A 14,448-nucleotide genomic window follows, 5' to 3' on the forward strand; every position below is an offset into this window, starting at 1 on the left:
TCACGTACATATCGGACACACCGTTTTGAGTGTCACACTTCTGTTTTGAGTGTTATGCTGAGGTCTGTCTGTTTCTGCTACTTATTTTGCATTTTTGTTTTTGCGGCTTTTTTGTTTTGTTTTTGTGACTGTGTGGAACCTAGTTCAGCTCCTGATGGATTGATTGTGTGACTGCAGTACATTGTTTATTGCTTTCATCAATGATCTTGTTAGATAGTAAAATTCATGTTAAATAGCTGTTTTAGGGGTTGTTTTTAAAAGTCTGGAACGCATTAATCCATTTTGCATTGCTTTCTATGGGAAAGCACGCCTTGGTTTTGGAACGCTTTGGTTTTGGAACGGACTTCAGGAATGGATTAAGTTTGAGAACCAAGGTACCACTGTACTGCTTTTAAAATAAGTAGTTCATATATATTGGTAGTTTTTGTAACTTTGCCTTTTCAGGAAAGTTTTCCTCAAATGTGGGGTATAAATAAAATTAACTAAATAATTTCCATGTTGTCGGGGATGCTGGGAGCTGGAAGCCAGCAAAGTCTGGGTGTGTTCAGGTTTTTCCATCCCTGCAAATGCAGGTAGCAGAAGTAGCCGTAGATTTTGGAGTATCACAGATTTCCTTTCTCTCTCCCTCTCTTTAAAAATTCAGGCCTTTAACTCCACCGTCGGATATTGCAGGACTTTAAACCGGCTGAAGTGTTTTGGAGGCAGCTGCGGGGCAAAGGGAGCATCTGGGCCTGTGGCTACCCTTCCTTCCTTGGTGGAGGCAGTGGGGTAACCTCTGCCTTCCCCTTGCCCCACTCCTGGCTGGGGAGGAGGGTGATGGCTCGCTTGAAACAGCTTGGATTCCTTCTGGCAGTCTCTCTCCAGTCCTGCTTACAGCCCACTTTGTGTCAAGGTGAGTGCTCCCTTCGCTGTTGCAAACAGAGGGAAAGTGATCAGTATGGTGTGTCTGTGTGCGCACTGGCCTATATCTCTGGCCCTTAGAACTCTCCCAGGACCATGTTCCCTCCACAACCACAACTTCTTCCCCAAGCCTCATTTAGGTAAAGATAAAGGGACCCCTGACCAATAGGTCCAGTCGTGACCAACTCTGGGGTTGTGCGCTCATCTCGCTTTATTGGCCGAGGGAGCTGGCGTACAGCTTCCAGGTCATGTGGCCAGCATGACTAAGTCGCTTCTGGTGAACCAGAGCAGCGCACAGAAAAGCTGTTTACCTTCCTGCCAGAGCGATACCTATTTATCTACTTGCACTGGCATGCTTTCGAAATGTTAGGTTGGCAGGAGCTGGGACCGAATGACGGGAACTCACCCCGTCGTGGGGATTCGAACCGCCGACCATCTGATCAGCAAGTCCTAGGCTTTGTGGTTTAACCCACAGCGCCACTCGCGTCCCTAAGCCTCATTTACCTTGCTTCAAATCTTCCTTGAATGTTTTTTGTCTGGCTGCAATCAGTGGTGGGGCGAACTGCCTGGTGGCTCACGCGCGACATCTGTACGGGGGGGCGCATGCGTGGCATCCCGTATGAGGTGCACACATGCGGCAGCCCATCGCTCACGTGGCGACCGCATGGGTTTCTGCGCATGCGCACTCTGTACAGCATGCTGCACATGCACACTCCATACGGGCTGTCACTCGCACAGCATCCATACGGGCTGTCGCTCGTGCATGCCGTCCATACAGCGCATGTGTGGCATCCCGTACAGATTGCACATGCGCGGCAGCCCATACAGTCGCTGTGCGAGAGGCGCCCATACTGACTGTGCACGCCCACGGCCTCTCTACAGCTGGGAAGAGGCCCTAGGCCTGCAAAAGAGTTTCCCACTGCTGCACTAAGTGCTTAGAGAGCATTCAGTGACCAACAGGCAGAAAGCTTTCTCTAAAATCAATTGTTTGCATCAATTAAGTGTTTTAAATTTGTTGTTAGCTGCCCTGAGCCCGGTTTTCTGAACTGGGAAGGGCGGGGTATAAATAAAAAATTATTATTATTAAAATCGCCTTCCCCAACCCCAGTACAGTGGTGCCTCGCAAGACGAAAAGAATCCGTTCTGTGATTCTCTTCGTCTAGCAGTTTTTTCGTCTTGCGAACCAAGCCCATTGACAGATTAGTGGACTAGCGCTATTAGCGGCTTTTAGCGGCTTATCTGCTGATCGGATCAGCTGATAAGCGGCTTAGCGGCTTAGAAAAAAGGGGGGGGAGGAAAAAACCCCCGCAGGAACTCGCAAGACATTGTCGTCTTGCGAAGCAAGCCCATAGGAAATTTGTTTTGCGAAGCACCTCCAAAACGGAAAACTCTTTCGTCTAGCGAGTTTTCCGTCTTGCGAGGCACCACTGTATCAACAAATCTCCCCCTTTGGCATTAGCATGGATCTCAGTGTAACAGAACCGCCCCCTGGAAACCTGCCATGAGTCAACCGTGCAAAGAAGCCATAAATGTTACTGGCATGCCTTAAAAAAGAAAAGAGCTTGCTAAGCGGCTAGAAGCCTGTGTTTTCGTGCTGGTCAGAGGGGAAGCCCCCCTGAATGGAAGCACAGGGTGAGATTCAACAAATGAGTCCCACCAGCAAGGACTTCTGCTTATGCAATGGCTCTTCCCCTCGCTCTCCTATCCTTGCACCCACTGCACCCCCCCGAAAATGGACTCTGTGGAAATTGGGAGAACACCCAGAACAACGCATGGGGGTGGGTGGGTAGGGGATTGTTCTGTCTGGCAAGCAAAATTGCTTGGCGTGATGGAATGGTAATGTTAGCGGGGTGCTGAATTCCTCAAGCTAATAAAGAAACATGTTTTGAACCAACCAACCAAGCTGGTTGGGAGCGGGGGGGGGGCAGGTCCCCTTTACCATTCTGCTTGGCTTCTGTGCTAGCTGTGGGTGGAGGAGGAATGGAGAGAGCTGTCACTCCTCTGTGAACCCACCCACCCACCCACTCCCCTGCATGGAATTCCTGGTCGATTTGTTAAATGCCAGCCTGCCATAGGTTAACCTTTTTGGGGGCAGCTGGGGGTAGGGTGTGGAGGAAGCCATTCATACCTAGGAACCTTTAAGTTCCTAGGTATTACTGAATGTCAGCCGAGGGGCAGAGGAAGGTGGGGGCGGGCCGCCCTGGGTGTCACCATTGAGGGGGGTGAGAAAATGCCGGACGGCACTCACTCACTCCTGGGAGAGACTCAGTGGCTTGGGTGCGTGCAGGCTCCGCTCTGCCCAAATGGTCCACTGCTACCTCCCCCCAGCTGTAGGGTGGCTGAGTGGGAGGAGGCAGGCAGATTCCTTGGAGGCCCTGCGGAGTGTCCTGCCCCGACTGGCCCGGCCCCTGGGCACAGGGCATGCACACACCCCCAGGTGCCCGATTGGCTTGCTCTGTCACTGTGTCAGCCTTCCAGTACTATTCAGTATAAAACACTGTTAGATGCTGTATCTTGCCAAACAATGTTGCATGTCAGCAATAGAATACAGCAGTGTTTTTTAACCTTTTTTGGGCAAAGGCACACTTGTTTCATGAAAAAAATCACAAGGCACACCACCACTGTGTGCGGAGAGGGAGATGTCAGAGCCCCACTGCTCTCTATGGGGAATCGGATGAGAGCGGACCGCCTGTCCGCTCTCATCCGATCTCATCCGATCTGATCCCCACCCAGGATGGATGGGAAATAGGGTGGACACAGTCCGGCGCCCGCCTAGTGGGCGAAAATTTGACTTTTTTAAAAAAGAAAAAAATCTTTCAAATTTTTCCCACGGCACACCAGGCAACATCTCGCGGCACACTAGTGTGCCGTGGAACAGTGGTTGAAAAACACTGGAATACAGTGATACCTCAGGTTACAGACGCTTCAGGTTACAGACTCCGCTAACCCAGAAATAGTACCTCGGGTTGAGAACTTTGCTTCAGGATGAGAACAGAAATCACGTGGTGGCAGAGCGGCGGCAGCAGCAGGAGGCCCCATTAGCTAAAGTGGTGCTTCAGGTTAAGAACAGTTTCAGGTTAAGAACGGACCTCCGGAACGAATTAAGTTGTACACTGTACAGTGGTATCTCTGCTTGAGAACGGGATCCGTTCCGGAGGCCTGTTCGCAACATGAAAAGCCCGCAACCTGAAGCGCCGTATCTGTGCAGGTGCGCAGCGCGATTTAGCGCTTCTGCACATGCGCGAGCGGTGAAACCCAGAAGTAACCCTTTCCAGTACTTCTGGGTTGCCACGGGATGCAACCTGAGAAAACGTAACATGAAGTAAACGTAACATGAGGTATTACTGTACTCCTGGATCGCAACTACTAAATGTTGAGACTCTATCAAAATAGCATGGATTATCAAAAAATGGTCAAAAGTACAAATACAGATGTCTGAAGAATATTTAATTTTAAAATTTGCAAAAAAAGGGGGGGAGCAAATTCATTTTGGGGGTCAAAGTCACGCACCCTTCTTGCTAGGATTTAATTTAAGGGTGGATAGGTCTTTGGATCATTCTTGATCCTGAAATAATAATAATAATAATAATAATAATAATAATAATAATAATAATAATAATAATAATAATAAATTTATTATTTGTACCCCGCCCATCTGGCTGGGTTTCCCCAGCCACTCTGGGCGGCTTCCCTAGAAACCTAGAAACACTAAAATATCATACATTAAAAACTTCCCTGAACAGGGCTACCTTAAGATGTCTTCTGAATGTCAGGTAGTTGTTTATCGTTTTGACATCTGATGGGAGGGCGTTCCACAGGGCGGGTGCCACTACCGAAAAGGCCCTCTGCCTGGTTCCCTGTAGCTTTGCTTCTCGCAATGAGGGAACTGCCAGAAGGCCTTCGGCGCTGGACCTCAGCGTCCGGGCAGAATGATGGGGTGGAGACGCTCCTTCAGGTATACTGGGCCGAGGCCGTTTAGGGCTTTAAAGGTCAACACCAGCACTTTGAATTGTGCTTGGAAACGTACTGGGAGCCAATGTAGGTCTTTCAAGACCGGTGTTATGTGGTCTCGGCGGCCGCCCCCAGTCACCAGTCTAGCTGCCGCATTCTGGATTAGCTGTAGTTTCTGAGGAAATAGTTTCAAGGAAAGAGGCCAGATCATCCCAGAAAGCAGAACGGAGCTCCTTTTTCTAAGAATGTGTCAGATCCACTCTGGACTTCCTTGAAGTGTTTTTGTAGGCTTCACCTGTCAATTGCAAAGCACTTTCAGGGCGTGCCTCTGGCTCCCTTGGCCCAAGGAGTGAGCTCTGTCTGACTCACTCGTGCCCTCCCCAGCACGGAGGGTGTGGATTCCCTGAAACACAGGAGAGAAGGCACCAGCCAGGTTGCTCCACCATGCATCTTCTGGTTCCTGGGCAGTGCCCAGCCTGAAATGGAAACTGAATGCCTAAGAGAAAGAACTGCCTCAACAAGAACCACACCTGTCCCAGGAGAGATTGAAAGTCATGGGCTTAGCTCTGTAAGTGAAGGCTTCCGGAGGAGGTGCAGGTCTGGTAATGAAGGCCTCAGGTGCCCAAGGGAGGTCCTTTCTGAAATGCACCTGTCTCCGCATCACGTGTCCTTGATGAAGAACCCCCATGGACAGTGCAGAGCCTGAGAACTAGTTGGGCTGTCATTAAACAGAAGTGCTGTTTTGGGCGGGGGACAGGGGCGGACAGGTTTGGGAGACTCCCTGTCCCTGAATGGAGTAACTGTGCCCCTGAAGGACCAGGTTCTCAGCCTGGGAGTCAGTTTGGACCCATAGCTGTCCATGGAGGTGCAGGCCAATTCTGTGTCCAGGGCATCTGTCTACCAGCTCCATCTGGTACGCTGGCTGAGACCTACGTGTTTACCACAGTGGCGTAACAAAGTGGTTCATGCTCTGGTTATCTCCCTCTTGGACTACTGAAATGGGCTCTGTGTGGGACTACCTTTGAAGGTGACTCTGAAACTACAACTAATGCAGAATGCAGCTGGCAGACTGGTGACTGGGAGAGGCTGCTGGTACCATATAACACTGGTCCTAAAGGATCTACACTGGTTCCCAGTATGTTTCTGAGCACAATTCAAAGTGTTGGTGCTGTCTTTTAAAGCCCTAAACGGTCTCAGCCCGGTATACCTGAAGGAGCGTTTCCACTCCCATTGTTCAGCCCGGACACTGAGGTCCAGCTCCGAGGGCCTTCTCGCGGTTCCCTCACTGTGAGAAGTGAGGTTACAGGGAACCAGGCAAGAGGGCCTTCTTGGTGGTGAATGTTGACAACTTCCAAGTCTAACAGTCTTGGGGGCCACAATGCCAGGTCTGAAACCATGTTTGATAGCTCAGGTAGAGAATCAGTTGGGCAGTAACAGTGACTGCCTGCCCCCTCCAGCCAGCCCCCAATCACACCCTGGAGGTACACTTGGTACTCAGGGGGCATTGCTGGGCGAGGCCGACCCCACACTGCTGCCCCACCTAGGCCTTAGTTATAGATGCCCCATTGGCTTCTTCATCCTTGATTAAATTGTGGGTGAGGGACAACTTATGATGGACCAACCTGGGATTTTCAAGCAGCACCCAGAGACCCAGGTCAAGCTGGCATAGTCACCACCAAATCTTGAGATGGAAAAAGGGCCAGAACATGACACAGGCTGTATTTGCCTGTGCCACAGTCCAGACTCCAAAGGTCTGGACTGAGCTCTCTTCAACTGGTTCACTCTTGATCCAGTGTGTCAAATCTCTGCTTGTCCATGACCACCGGAATTGGGCTCTCTGATGCTTCCCTCAAGCAGTCCAAGGTTTGCTCTTCCAGGCACATGATAGACTTAATAAGTAACTCCTGGCTGCCTCAGCAAAAGCAATACACCCACCAGGTAACCAGCAGGTAAGAAATAAAACTCAAACCCTGACACCCCCCCCCCGGGGTGGAGGAAGGGGTGTGTGATGGGTGCAGTCCACGCTGAATGTCACCACAGGGGAGCGGGGACAAAATGCCGGGCGGCACTCACCGCGGGGCCTGCAGTGCGCCAGAGCCATGCATCTCTCCTGGGTGGCTTGGGTGCGCGCAGGCTCCATGCTGCCCAAACGGTCCGCCTGCTGCCTCCCCCCCAGCTGTAGGGCAGCTGAGTGGGAGGAGGCAGGCAGACTCCAGAGGCCCCACGCTGCGGCCCGCCAGGCATCCGAGCAGCTTCTCCCACTGCTGACCCCCCATTCCCTAGAGACCGTAGCGTGTGAGATGCTGTTTGTTTCTCCATGTGTGCACATCACTGATCCATGCTCTGGCAACAGCTTTCTGCAGTGTTTGTTTGCAGTGCACATGCAGTGGAATAAATGTGTGAATGTGCCTCATGGGTACATGGTGTTCAGTTGGGCGCACTGTTAACCTCTGCTGTGCAGAAGCCAAAACTGTAATGTGTGGAAACTTTTCAATCCTGTTTTAAATTTGTTATTATGTATACTTTTACATACATAAAAGGGACGTGGGTGGCGCTGTGAGTTAAACCACAGAGCCCAGGGCTTGCCGATCAGAAGGTCGGCGGTTCGAATCCCCATGACGGGGTGAGCTCCTGTTTCTCGGTCTCTGCTCCTGCCAACCTAGCAGTTCAAAAGCACCTTAAAGTGCAAGTAGATAAATAGGTACCACTCCGGTGGGAAGGTAAACGGCGTTTCCGTGTGCTGCTCTGGTTCACCAGAAGCTGGCCACATGACCCGGAAGCTGCACGCCGGCTCCCTCGGCCAACAAAGCGAGATGAGCGCTGCAACCCCAGAGTCGGCCACAACTGGACCTAATGGTCAGGGGTCCCTTTACCGTTATGCTTTTACAGTTAGGAGTCAGTATGAAACATTTTATGTCGTAAGTAACAAATCAATGCAAGGAACAACAATACCCCCCCCCACACACACTTATCTCTCCTCTCTGCATGTCAGATTCACATTCTCTTGGTTAAAAGGCGTCTCTTCAGTGCATTCTTTGTTCTTTGTTGTCTAATCTGAACCCCTAAAAAAGAGACATTGCACATTCTTTTGTAATTCATGAACATCTTTTAATAAAATTATTTATTTTAAAAAAGTGTGTCTGTGTGTGCAGACCTCATGAATTGGGCCATTCTGCAATATGGCTCTCCATGGGGAGTGTGCCCTATGTTGCATGTTGCTTCTTGGCTGTGGTCTAATGAAACAGGGAGGAGTGTAAAATGATTTGTTGCCTGGCAAAAGATGGCCTGAGTCAGGTGGAAGCTTGTCCCTTCTCCTTCTCCAGGGATCAGCAACCTTTTTCAGCAGGGGGCCGGTCCACTGTCCCTCAGACCTTGTGGGGGGCCGGACTATATTTTTTGGGGGGAAATTCCTATGCCCCACAAATAACCCAGAGATTCATTTTAAATAAAAGGACACATTCTACTCATGTAAAAGCACGCTGATTCCTGGACTGTCCGCAGGCTGGATTTAGAAGGCGATTGGGCCGAATCCAGCCCCTGGGCCTTAGTTTGCCTACCCATATTCTTCTCTAACGCCTACTGTTTGTCTCTTTCCAAAACAAGGCACTAACAGCACTCCAGTGGAAACCACATCCTTTCCTCCCTCTCCTTCATATGGCCTTTCGGTATGTATGTCTGTCTTTCTTGGGCAGGGTCTGTGTGTGTCAGCATATTTTTTTTTTTTGGGGGGGGTGATCTTGAAGTGGGCATCTAATGCTGCCTAAAGGGGGGGGCATCATTGTCTGGGTAAGGCAGGTGTAGATTGATCATAGCTCAGCTCGATCTGCCTTTCCTTACCTCAGGCAAGGGCACCTTGGGTCTTTTGAAGCTCTTGCCTGCAGTGGCAAATAGATACAGTGGTGCCCCGCAAGACGAACGCCTCGCGAGACGAAAAACTCGCAAAACGAAAGGTTTTTTCGTTTTCGAGTTGCCTCGCAAGACGAATTTCCCTATGGGCTTGCTTCGCAAAACGAAGCTTGCCCCGCAAGCTCTGGGGACAGCGCGTCTTCCCCGCTGTCCCCGGACCTCTTTTGAAGCAAGGGGCGGCGGGGAGAAGCGATCTTCTCCCCGCCGCCCCTTGCTTCAAAAGAGGGGACAGAGCGGCGCTTCCCCTCAGTCCCCGGACGGTCTCCATAGGAACGCATTGATTGATTTTCAATGCATTCCTATGGGAAACTGTGCTTCGCAAGACAAAAAACTCGCAAGAAGAAAAAACTTGCGGAACAAATTAATTTCGTCTTGCGAGGCACCACTGTAGATATTTACATGCTTGAGGCAGCTGTTATCACCACTACCCAAAAATAACTGCGGCCAATTGAGACAACATGGTAAAAAATTCAAGGGGAAAAAATGGAAGAGGGCTGGATTTGGCCCCCTCCCTCTGCTGTGGTCAGTTGATGATGGTATGTTACGGTAGCAGCAATGTTGAGGACAAAGGACTGGGTTTGGGCAGCATCTCTGGGCTTAAAACCTGGCTTACAGTTCAGGTTTGCATCTGACCCATGACCCTCCTGGTGCTGGGCTGCCCATCAGTTTGCTCATAACAATTGGCGCAGCCACACCAGCAAGCCAAGCTGTTGATCAGGGCAGCCATATTTTCAAGAGATGCCCCTGAATCTACACTGCACATTTTGATTTGTGCAGTGCAGGTGTGCAAGTCTAAGGAGCATGCAGGGGAGACCAGGCTCCCCCCCCCGCGGCATGTTATAATAATAATAATAATAATAATAATAATAATAATAATAATAATAATAATAATTTATACCCCGCCCATCTGGCTGGGTTTCCCCAGCCACTCTGGGCGGCTTCCAACAAAGTATTAAAACACAGTAGTCTGTAAAACATTAAAAGCTTTCCTAAAGAGGGCTGCCTCCAGATGTCTTCTAAAAGTCTGGTAGTTGTCGTTCTCCTTGACATCTGGTGGGAGGGTGTTCCACAGGGCGGGCACCACTACCAAGAAGGCCCTCTGCCTGGTTCCCTGTAACTTGGCTTCTCACAGCGAGGGAACCGCCAGAAGGCCCTCGGCGCTGGACCTCACAGTGTTAGGCCCTGCCTCACTTTCCTCCGCTGTAACGATGTTCTCCCCCTTTTTCTTTCCCCGTGGCAGAAGTCGGAGCTGGCGGCAGCCATCGCTGTGCCCTGTGTTTTTGGGGGCCTCCTGCTGATCGGGCTCCTGGTTTTTATGGGACTCAAAATCCGGGAGAAGCGGCAGACAGAGGGCACTTACCGGCCCAGCAGCGAGGAGCAGGTGGGTGCCCGCGTTGAAACTAACACCAACCTCAAGCTTCCCCCGGAAGAGCGACTCATCTGAGATGGGGGAAAGGGCTCTGCTTTTGGGTCTCAGCTTGGATGGAGCCGCTCAACGCACTGGACTCCAAAAAATCAAAAAACACTAACATTTAAAAGGGTGCTTCTGCTGCTGCCAGGCTTGAGGTTTCCCAGCAAGTCTCTTAAAGCTTTCCCTGCGGGCTGGATGTGAACTGCTGCACACAGGAGACACATGTGTTTTAGAATGGGCTTTGAGGAGCGGCTGGATCTCATGCATGCACACTGCCGGGAATGGCTAGAGGCAGACAGTTCAAGGCAAGATTGGATCCTGCCTCTCTGGACACACAGAAGAGAGAGGGCTGCCCCCCTCAGCCCACGCAATGCCAACCGCCCAGTGCTAGATCTCCCTTCTCTTTGCTGCCCCAAAGAACGAACTCTTCTGACTCTAAGTGGGAGCGCGTGGAATTGCCACTCGAGCTGACACAGGAGTTGTTGCTTTTGTGTGAACAGGACAAGAGCAGAGGGTGGTTGGGGAGGCTGTTCTTGGCTTTAAGGGTCCTGCCGCGTGAGATCTGGGGCAGGCTTGCCTTTTTTGTTTTTAAAGAAACTGTATTGCGCTGTGCCTTTCAGTATGCCACTATTTAATAAAAACGAATCTCCCTTCTCTGGCAAGAGAAAAGTCGACACAACCTAGAGTGTTATTACCCTGTCACCTTACGGTTGGCCAGTTTGAGTCGGCAGGTGACTCTTAAATGTTTCATAATAGGGAAGGGGAGAGCTGTGGCCCTCCTATGGGCTCTTGGGCTACAGTTTTTCTATACTGGCCGGGGCTGATGGGAGCTGGAGTCCAGCAGCAGGGCCACAGATTCCCCCAGCCCTGTTTTAAATGAACTAAAGGAGGACCGTACCAAACAGAAACCCAGTAAATGAACAGAGGCAGGCCCCCCAAAGGGTCTCAACAAGATACAGTGGTACCTCGGGTTACATATGCTTTAGGTTACATACGCTTCAGGTTACAGACTCCGCTAACCCAGAAATAGTACCTCGGGTTAAGATGAAAACAGAAATCGTGCTCCGGTGGCGCTGTGGCAGCAGGAGGTCCCTTTAGCTAAAGTGGTGTTTCAGGTGAAGAACAGTTTCAGGTTAAGAACAGACCTCCAGAACGAATTAAGTTCTTAACCCGAGGTACCACTGTATTGTTAACCTGATTCCAAAACTTTGCTTTAGGCATTTCAAGTCTGCTTTAGCCTGTGCAAAAGCACCTTATGCACATTATTTCAAGTCTTTCCAACAACGCTGTAAGGGGTAGGTCCCTCCCTATTACAGATTGGGAGGGAACATCCAGACCAGCCCAAGTCGTCCTCATGAACGCATGATTTGAACTGAGGCCTTCCTGATTCTCATTCAATCTCCTAGCTTTTGCTCCACATCAGCTTTCATCAAAGGCAACTGCCGTTGCAGGTCTTCCAATCCTTGTTCCACTTTGGATATCCTATCTAACCTCTGCCTCAGGACTGCAACAGACACAATGCAGGAGGTTCAAAACCAAATAAAGTGTGTTTATGTGGGTGGGAAATGTCAGAAGGTCCCGTTGGAAACCTTTGCTTCGCATTTGTATTAACCCAGGCATAGGCAAACTCGGTGCTCCAGATGTTTTGGGACTACAGCTCCCATCATCCCTGAACACTGGTCCTGTTAGCTAGGGATGATGGGAGTTGTAATCCCAAAACATCTGGAGGGCCGATTTTGCCTATGCCTGTATTAACCCCAAGGCCCTCTTAAGGAGGGGGTGGATGTGGAAGAGTTCCATGTTCATTTTACCCTTATATAGAGTTTTCCTCTCCCCATTTTATTGTCACAGCTCCAAGTTAGGCTAGGCTCAGGTACTGACTGCACAAATTGATAAACCTTGGCTTAAAAAGCTACACTCTGCATGAACTGCAGGTTGATGCACAAAGCCTGCCGCTCCCACTTTGTGCAAGCGGTAAGACTAGGATGGGGTTTTAGCATTACATCCAGACTTGGGATCCTGGTTCATTTCTCCCCAATCAGCTAGCTTGACGTAGGGTTGCCATATCTCCAGAATTCCCCGAAAATAGCTGGCAATTGGCCGTCGGAAACAGTGTCTGGGCAGAAATTGGTGAAACGTCTGGGAAAATCTGGATGTACGGCAACTGATGTCGGCAGTGTTGTTTTTGGCAGTTTCCCTCAAAATTAGCTCAACAACTTTGCCACCCCCCAAAAAGAAAGCTCAACAACTTTGCCCCCCCCAAATGAAAGCTCAACAACTTTTCTGTCCGGATTTTCACTTTTTGAAATATGGCAACCCTAGCTTGTCTTAAATCAAGGTTTCTTGTTGGTTTGCTAGGGGGAAACCAAGCCTGAGCCTGCATTCAGATGTAACACAAATTGACTTGCCCCCTTCCTGGCTTATTTATCTGCTCCTATGAAGGGAAGATTGACATATGAGTGATTGGGCTGTGTGCATGTTATGAAGCCAAGGTTCATAGGTCCAGATGTGGCCAGTAATTGCCTGGCAAGATGTGCAGACAGGCTGCCACGCGGTTACTGTTAAAATCTCTTTGTACGGTGGCTATCTCCATGGGGCAAATTGGATGCTGTGCCTCGCCCTACAATGCAAGATATCTGGTCTGTCTCAAGTTGATGGTGAAGCCAGGGCACTTGGGTGCCTGAGGAGTGAACTCCAACCACAACAACACTGTTGCTAATTAATATAAAGCACAATCCATTAGGGTGCTCTCCTGCCTAAGTCCCATTCCAGCTCACGGGAGCTGTACTAGAGCATATTTTTTTTTTTTAAAAAAAATATTTATTAACTTTTCAAAGTTTATACAAAAAAGACAAAAAACAAAAATACAAAAAATTAAAAACACATATAATCTCACTCACTTATTTTCTTTTAACTTATTTCTCGGACCTCCTCATACCTCCCCTTTTTGTATTCCAATTCATATTATTCCTTCAGCAAATCCTCTCCCTTAATTTTCACTTAATTTTACACCTTTCTTCTCCCCCCCCCAATTATCTTAATCATTACAGCTAGTAACCACTTAAATTCAGAGCATAATTATGTACTAGAGCATAATTAGGAGCTGCCCAAAGCTCAGTTGTGGAAGGTATTTGAATTGTACAGTTCTGGCAGCTCCTTCCAGGCAGTAATTTTGAGCAGCAGCCTTGTGCCTTGAGCTGGGGCGGGGGTGTATCCTAGATATTTTATGTGCCCTTTCCAGAAGCCTCCTCAGACTAACTTTAAAAAAACAGAAACCTACCCTCTTGGGAGACTTAAACCTATTGGGGGGTGGTAAAAAAATCTCCCCCTTCCCTGTCTTTATAAATTGTGCCCTTTCTTGTGGTTTGTTTTTGACCCTTCACATTTGTGCATCTCTCATTTGACTTTTTCCCCATCAACTGGATAGAGTTCAGATTGTGTTTCTATTATATTCTTAGAAAAGAGTAATTATTATTATTTTCTCCAGAGGGCAAAGAGCTACCCTGGCATAATAATAATAATAATAATAATAATAATAATAATAATAATAATAATGTACTGTCCTATACCTGGAGGTCTCAGGGTAGTTCACATAAAAAGATCACAGTATATAAAATCAAGATAAAAACAATAACCCAATAATACCCCCCAAAAGAGCCACATTTTAAAAGGGTATGGGATGTTAATCAGGTCAACCAAATAACCTGACAGGACCTGCTTCAGTGGAAGAGTGACAGTTCAAAGGGTGGCAAATTCTCGTATTCCACCACAGGCACTAGGTGGCAGGACTGCATTGCACAACTGGTTTCAGCGGTTCTGTGCCACCAAAGTCCTGTCTCTTTAAGGGAGCTTTTTTTAAGGGCAGCTCTGGTTTTTTTTTACTTCCTTTCTGATCCATGACTCTCTTAGTTCTCCCATGGAAAGGTGATTGTGCTTTGCTCTGTTTCCACCTCCGTGCCTCTTGGATTTGGAAACGCACCATGTTTTACCTGGGGAAAGTGGGCCGGAGACTGCAACTTGCCTACAGACACACCGTCTCAAATTGGCAGAGCTGCACAATACATAAAAAAATAGATAAATCTCCCATTGAATCCTAGAACTGTAGAGTTGAAAGGTAACTTGGGGGTCATTTAATCCAACCCCTTGAAATGCCAGAATAGCAGGTGTTTCAGCCCTCGTTGACCCTGTGTGAATGAGGGCAGGCAAGCAAACCTGTTGTTGTTTTTTTCCTTTCAGAAGTCTCCACTGTTTCAAACACTTGGTCCATGAACCTGCCCTCT

At 49.0% G+C, this 14,448-nt stretch overlaps 2 protein-coding genes across 2 annotated transcripts in view; one reads left to right on the forward strand and one right to left on the reverse strand.

Moving 5' to 3' along the window:
• The window catches only part of CRB3 (crumbs cell polarity complex component 3), a 28,624-nt gene that overhangs the window by 12,543 nt on the left and 1,633 nt on the right, over nucleotides 1-14,448 (forward strand). Inside the window, exons 2-4 of the mRNA XM_082205589.1 lie at nucleotides 644-892; nucleotides 8,455-8,516; nucleotides 9,998-10,138. Of these exons, the coding sequence (XP_082061715.1) occupies nucleotides 817-892; nucleotides 8,455-8,516; nucleotides 9,998-10,138 (279 nt within the window). The 5' untranslated portion in view covers nucleotides 644-816. The remainder of the gene's footprint in view (nucleotides 1-643; nucleotides 893-8,454; nucleotides 8,517-9,997; nucleotides 10,139-14,448) is intronic.
• DENND1C (DENN domain containing 1C) overlaps nucleotides 7,751-14,448 on the reverse strand; it is a 65,547-nt gene continuing 58,849 nt past the window's right edge. The window contains exon 25 of the mRNA XM_082205413.1: nucleotides 7,751-7,913. The gene's annotated coding sequence lies outside the window, so the exon portion shown is untranslated. The remainder of the gene's footprint in view (nucleotides 7,914-14,448) is intronic.

This window comes from Podarcis vaucheri (assembly GCF_965113315.1).
Source record: "Podarcis vaucheri genome assembly, chromosome: 17".
NCBI lineage: Eukaryota > Metazoa > Chordata > Lepidosauria > Squamata > Lacertidae > Podarcis > Podarcis vaucheri.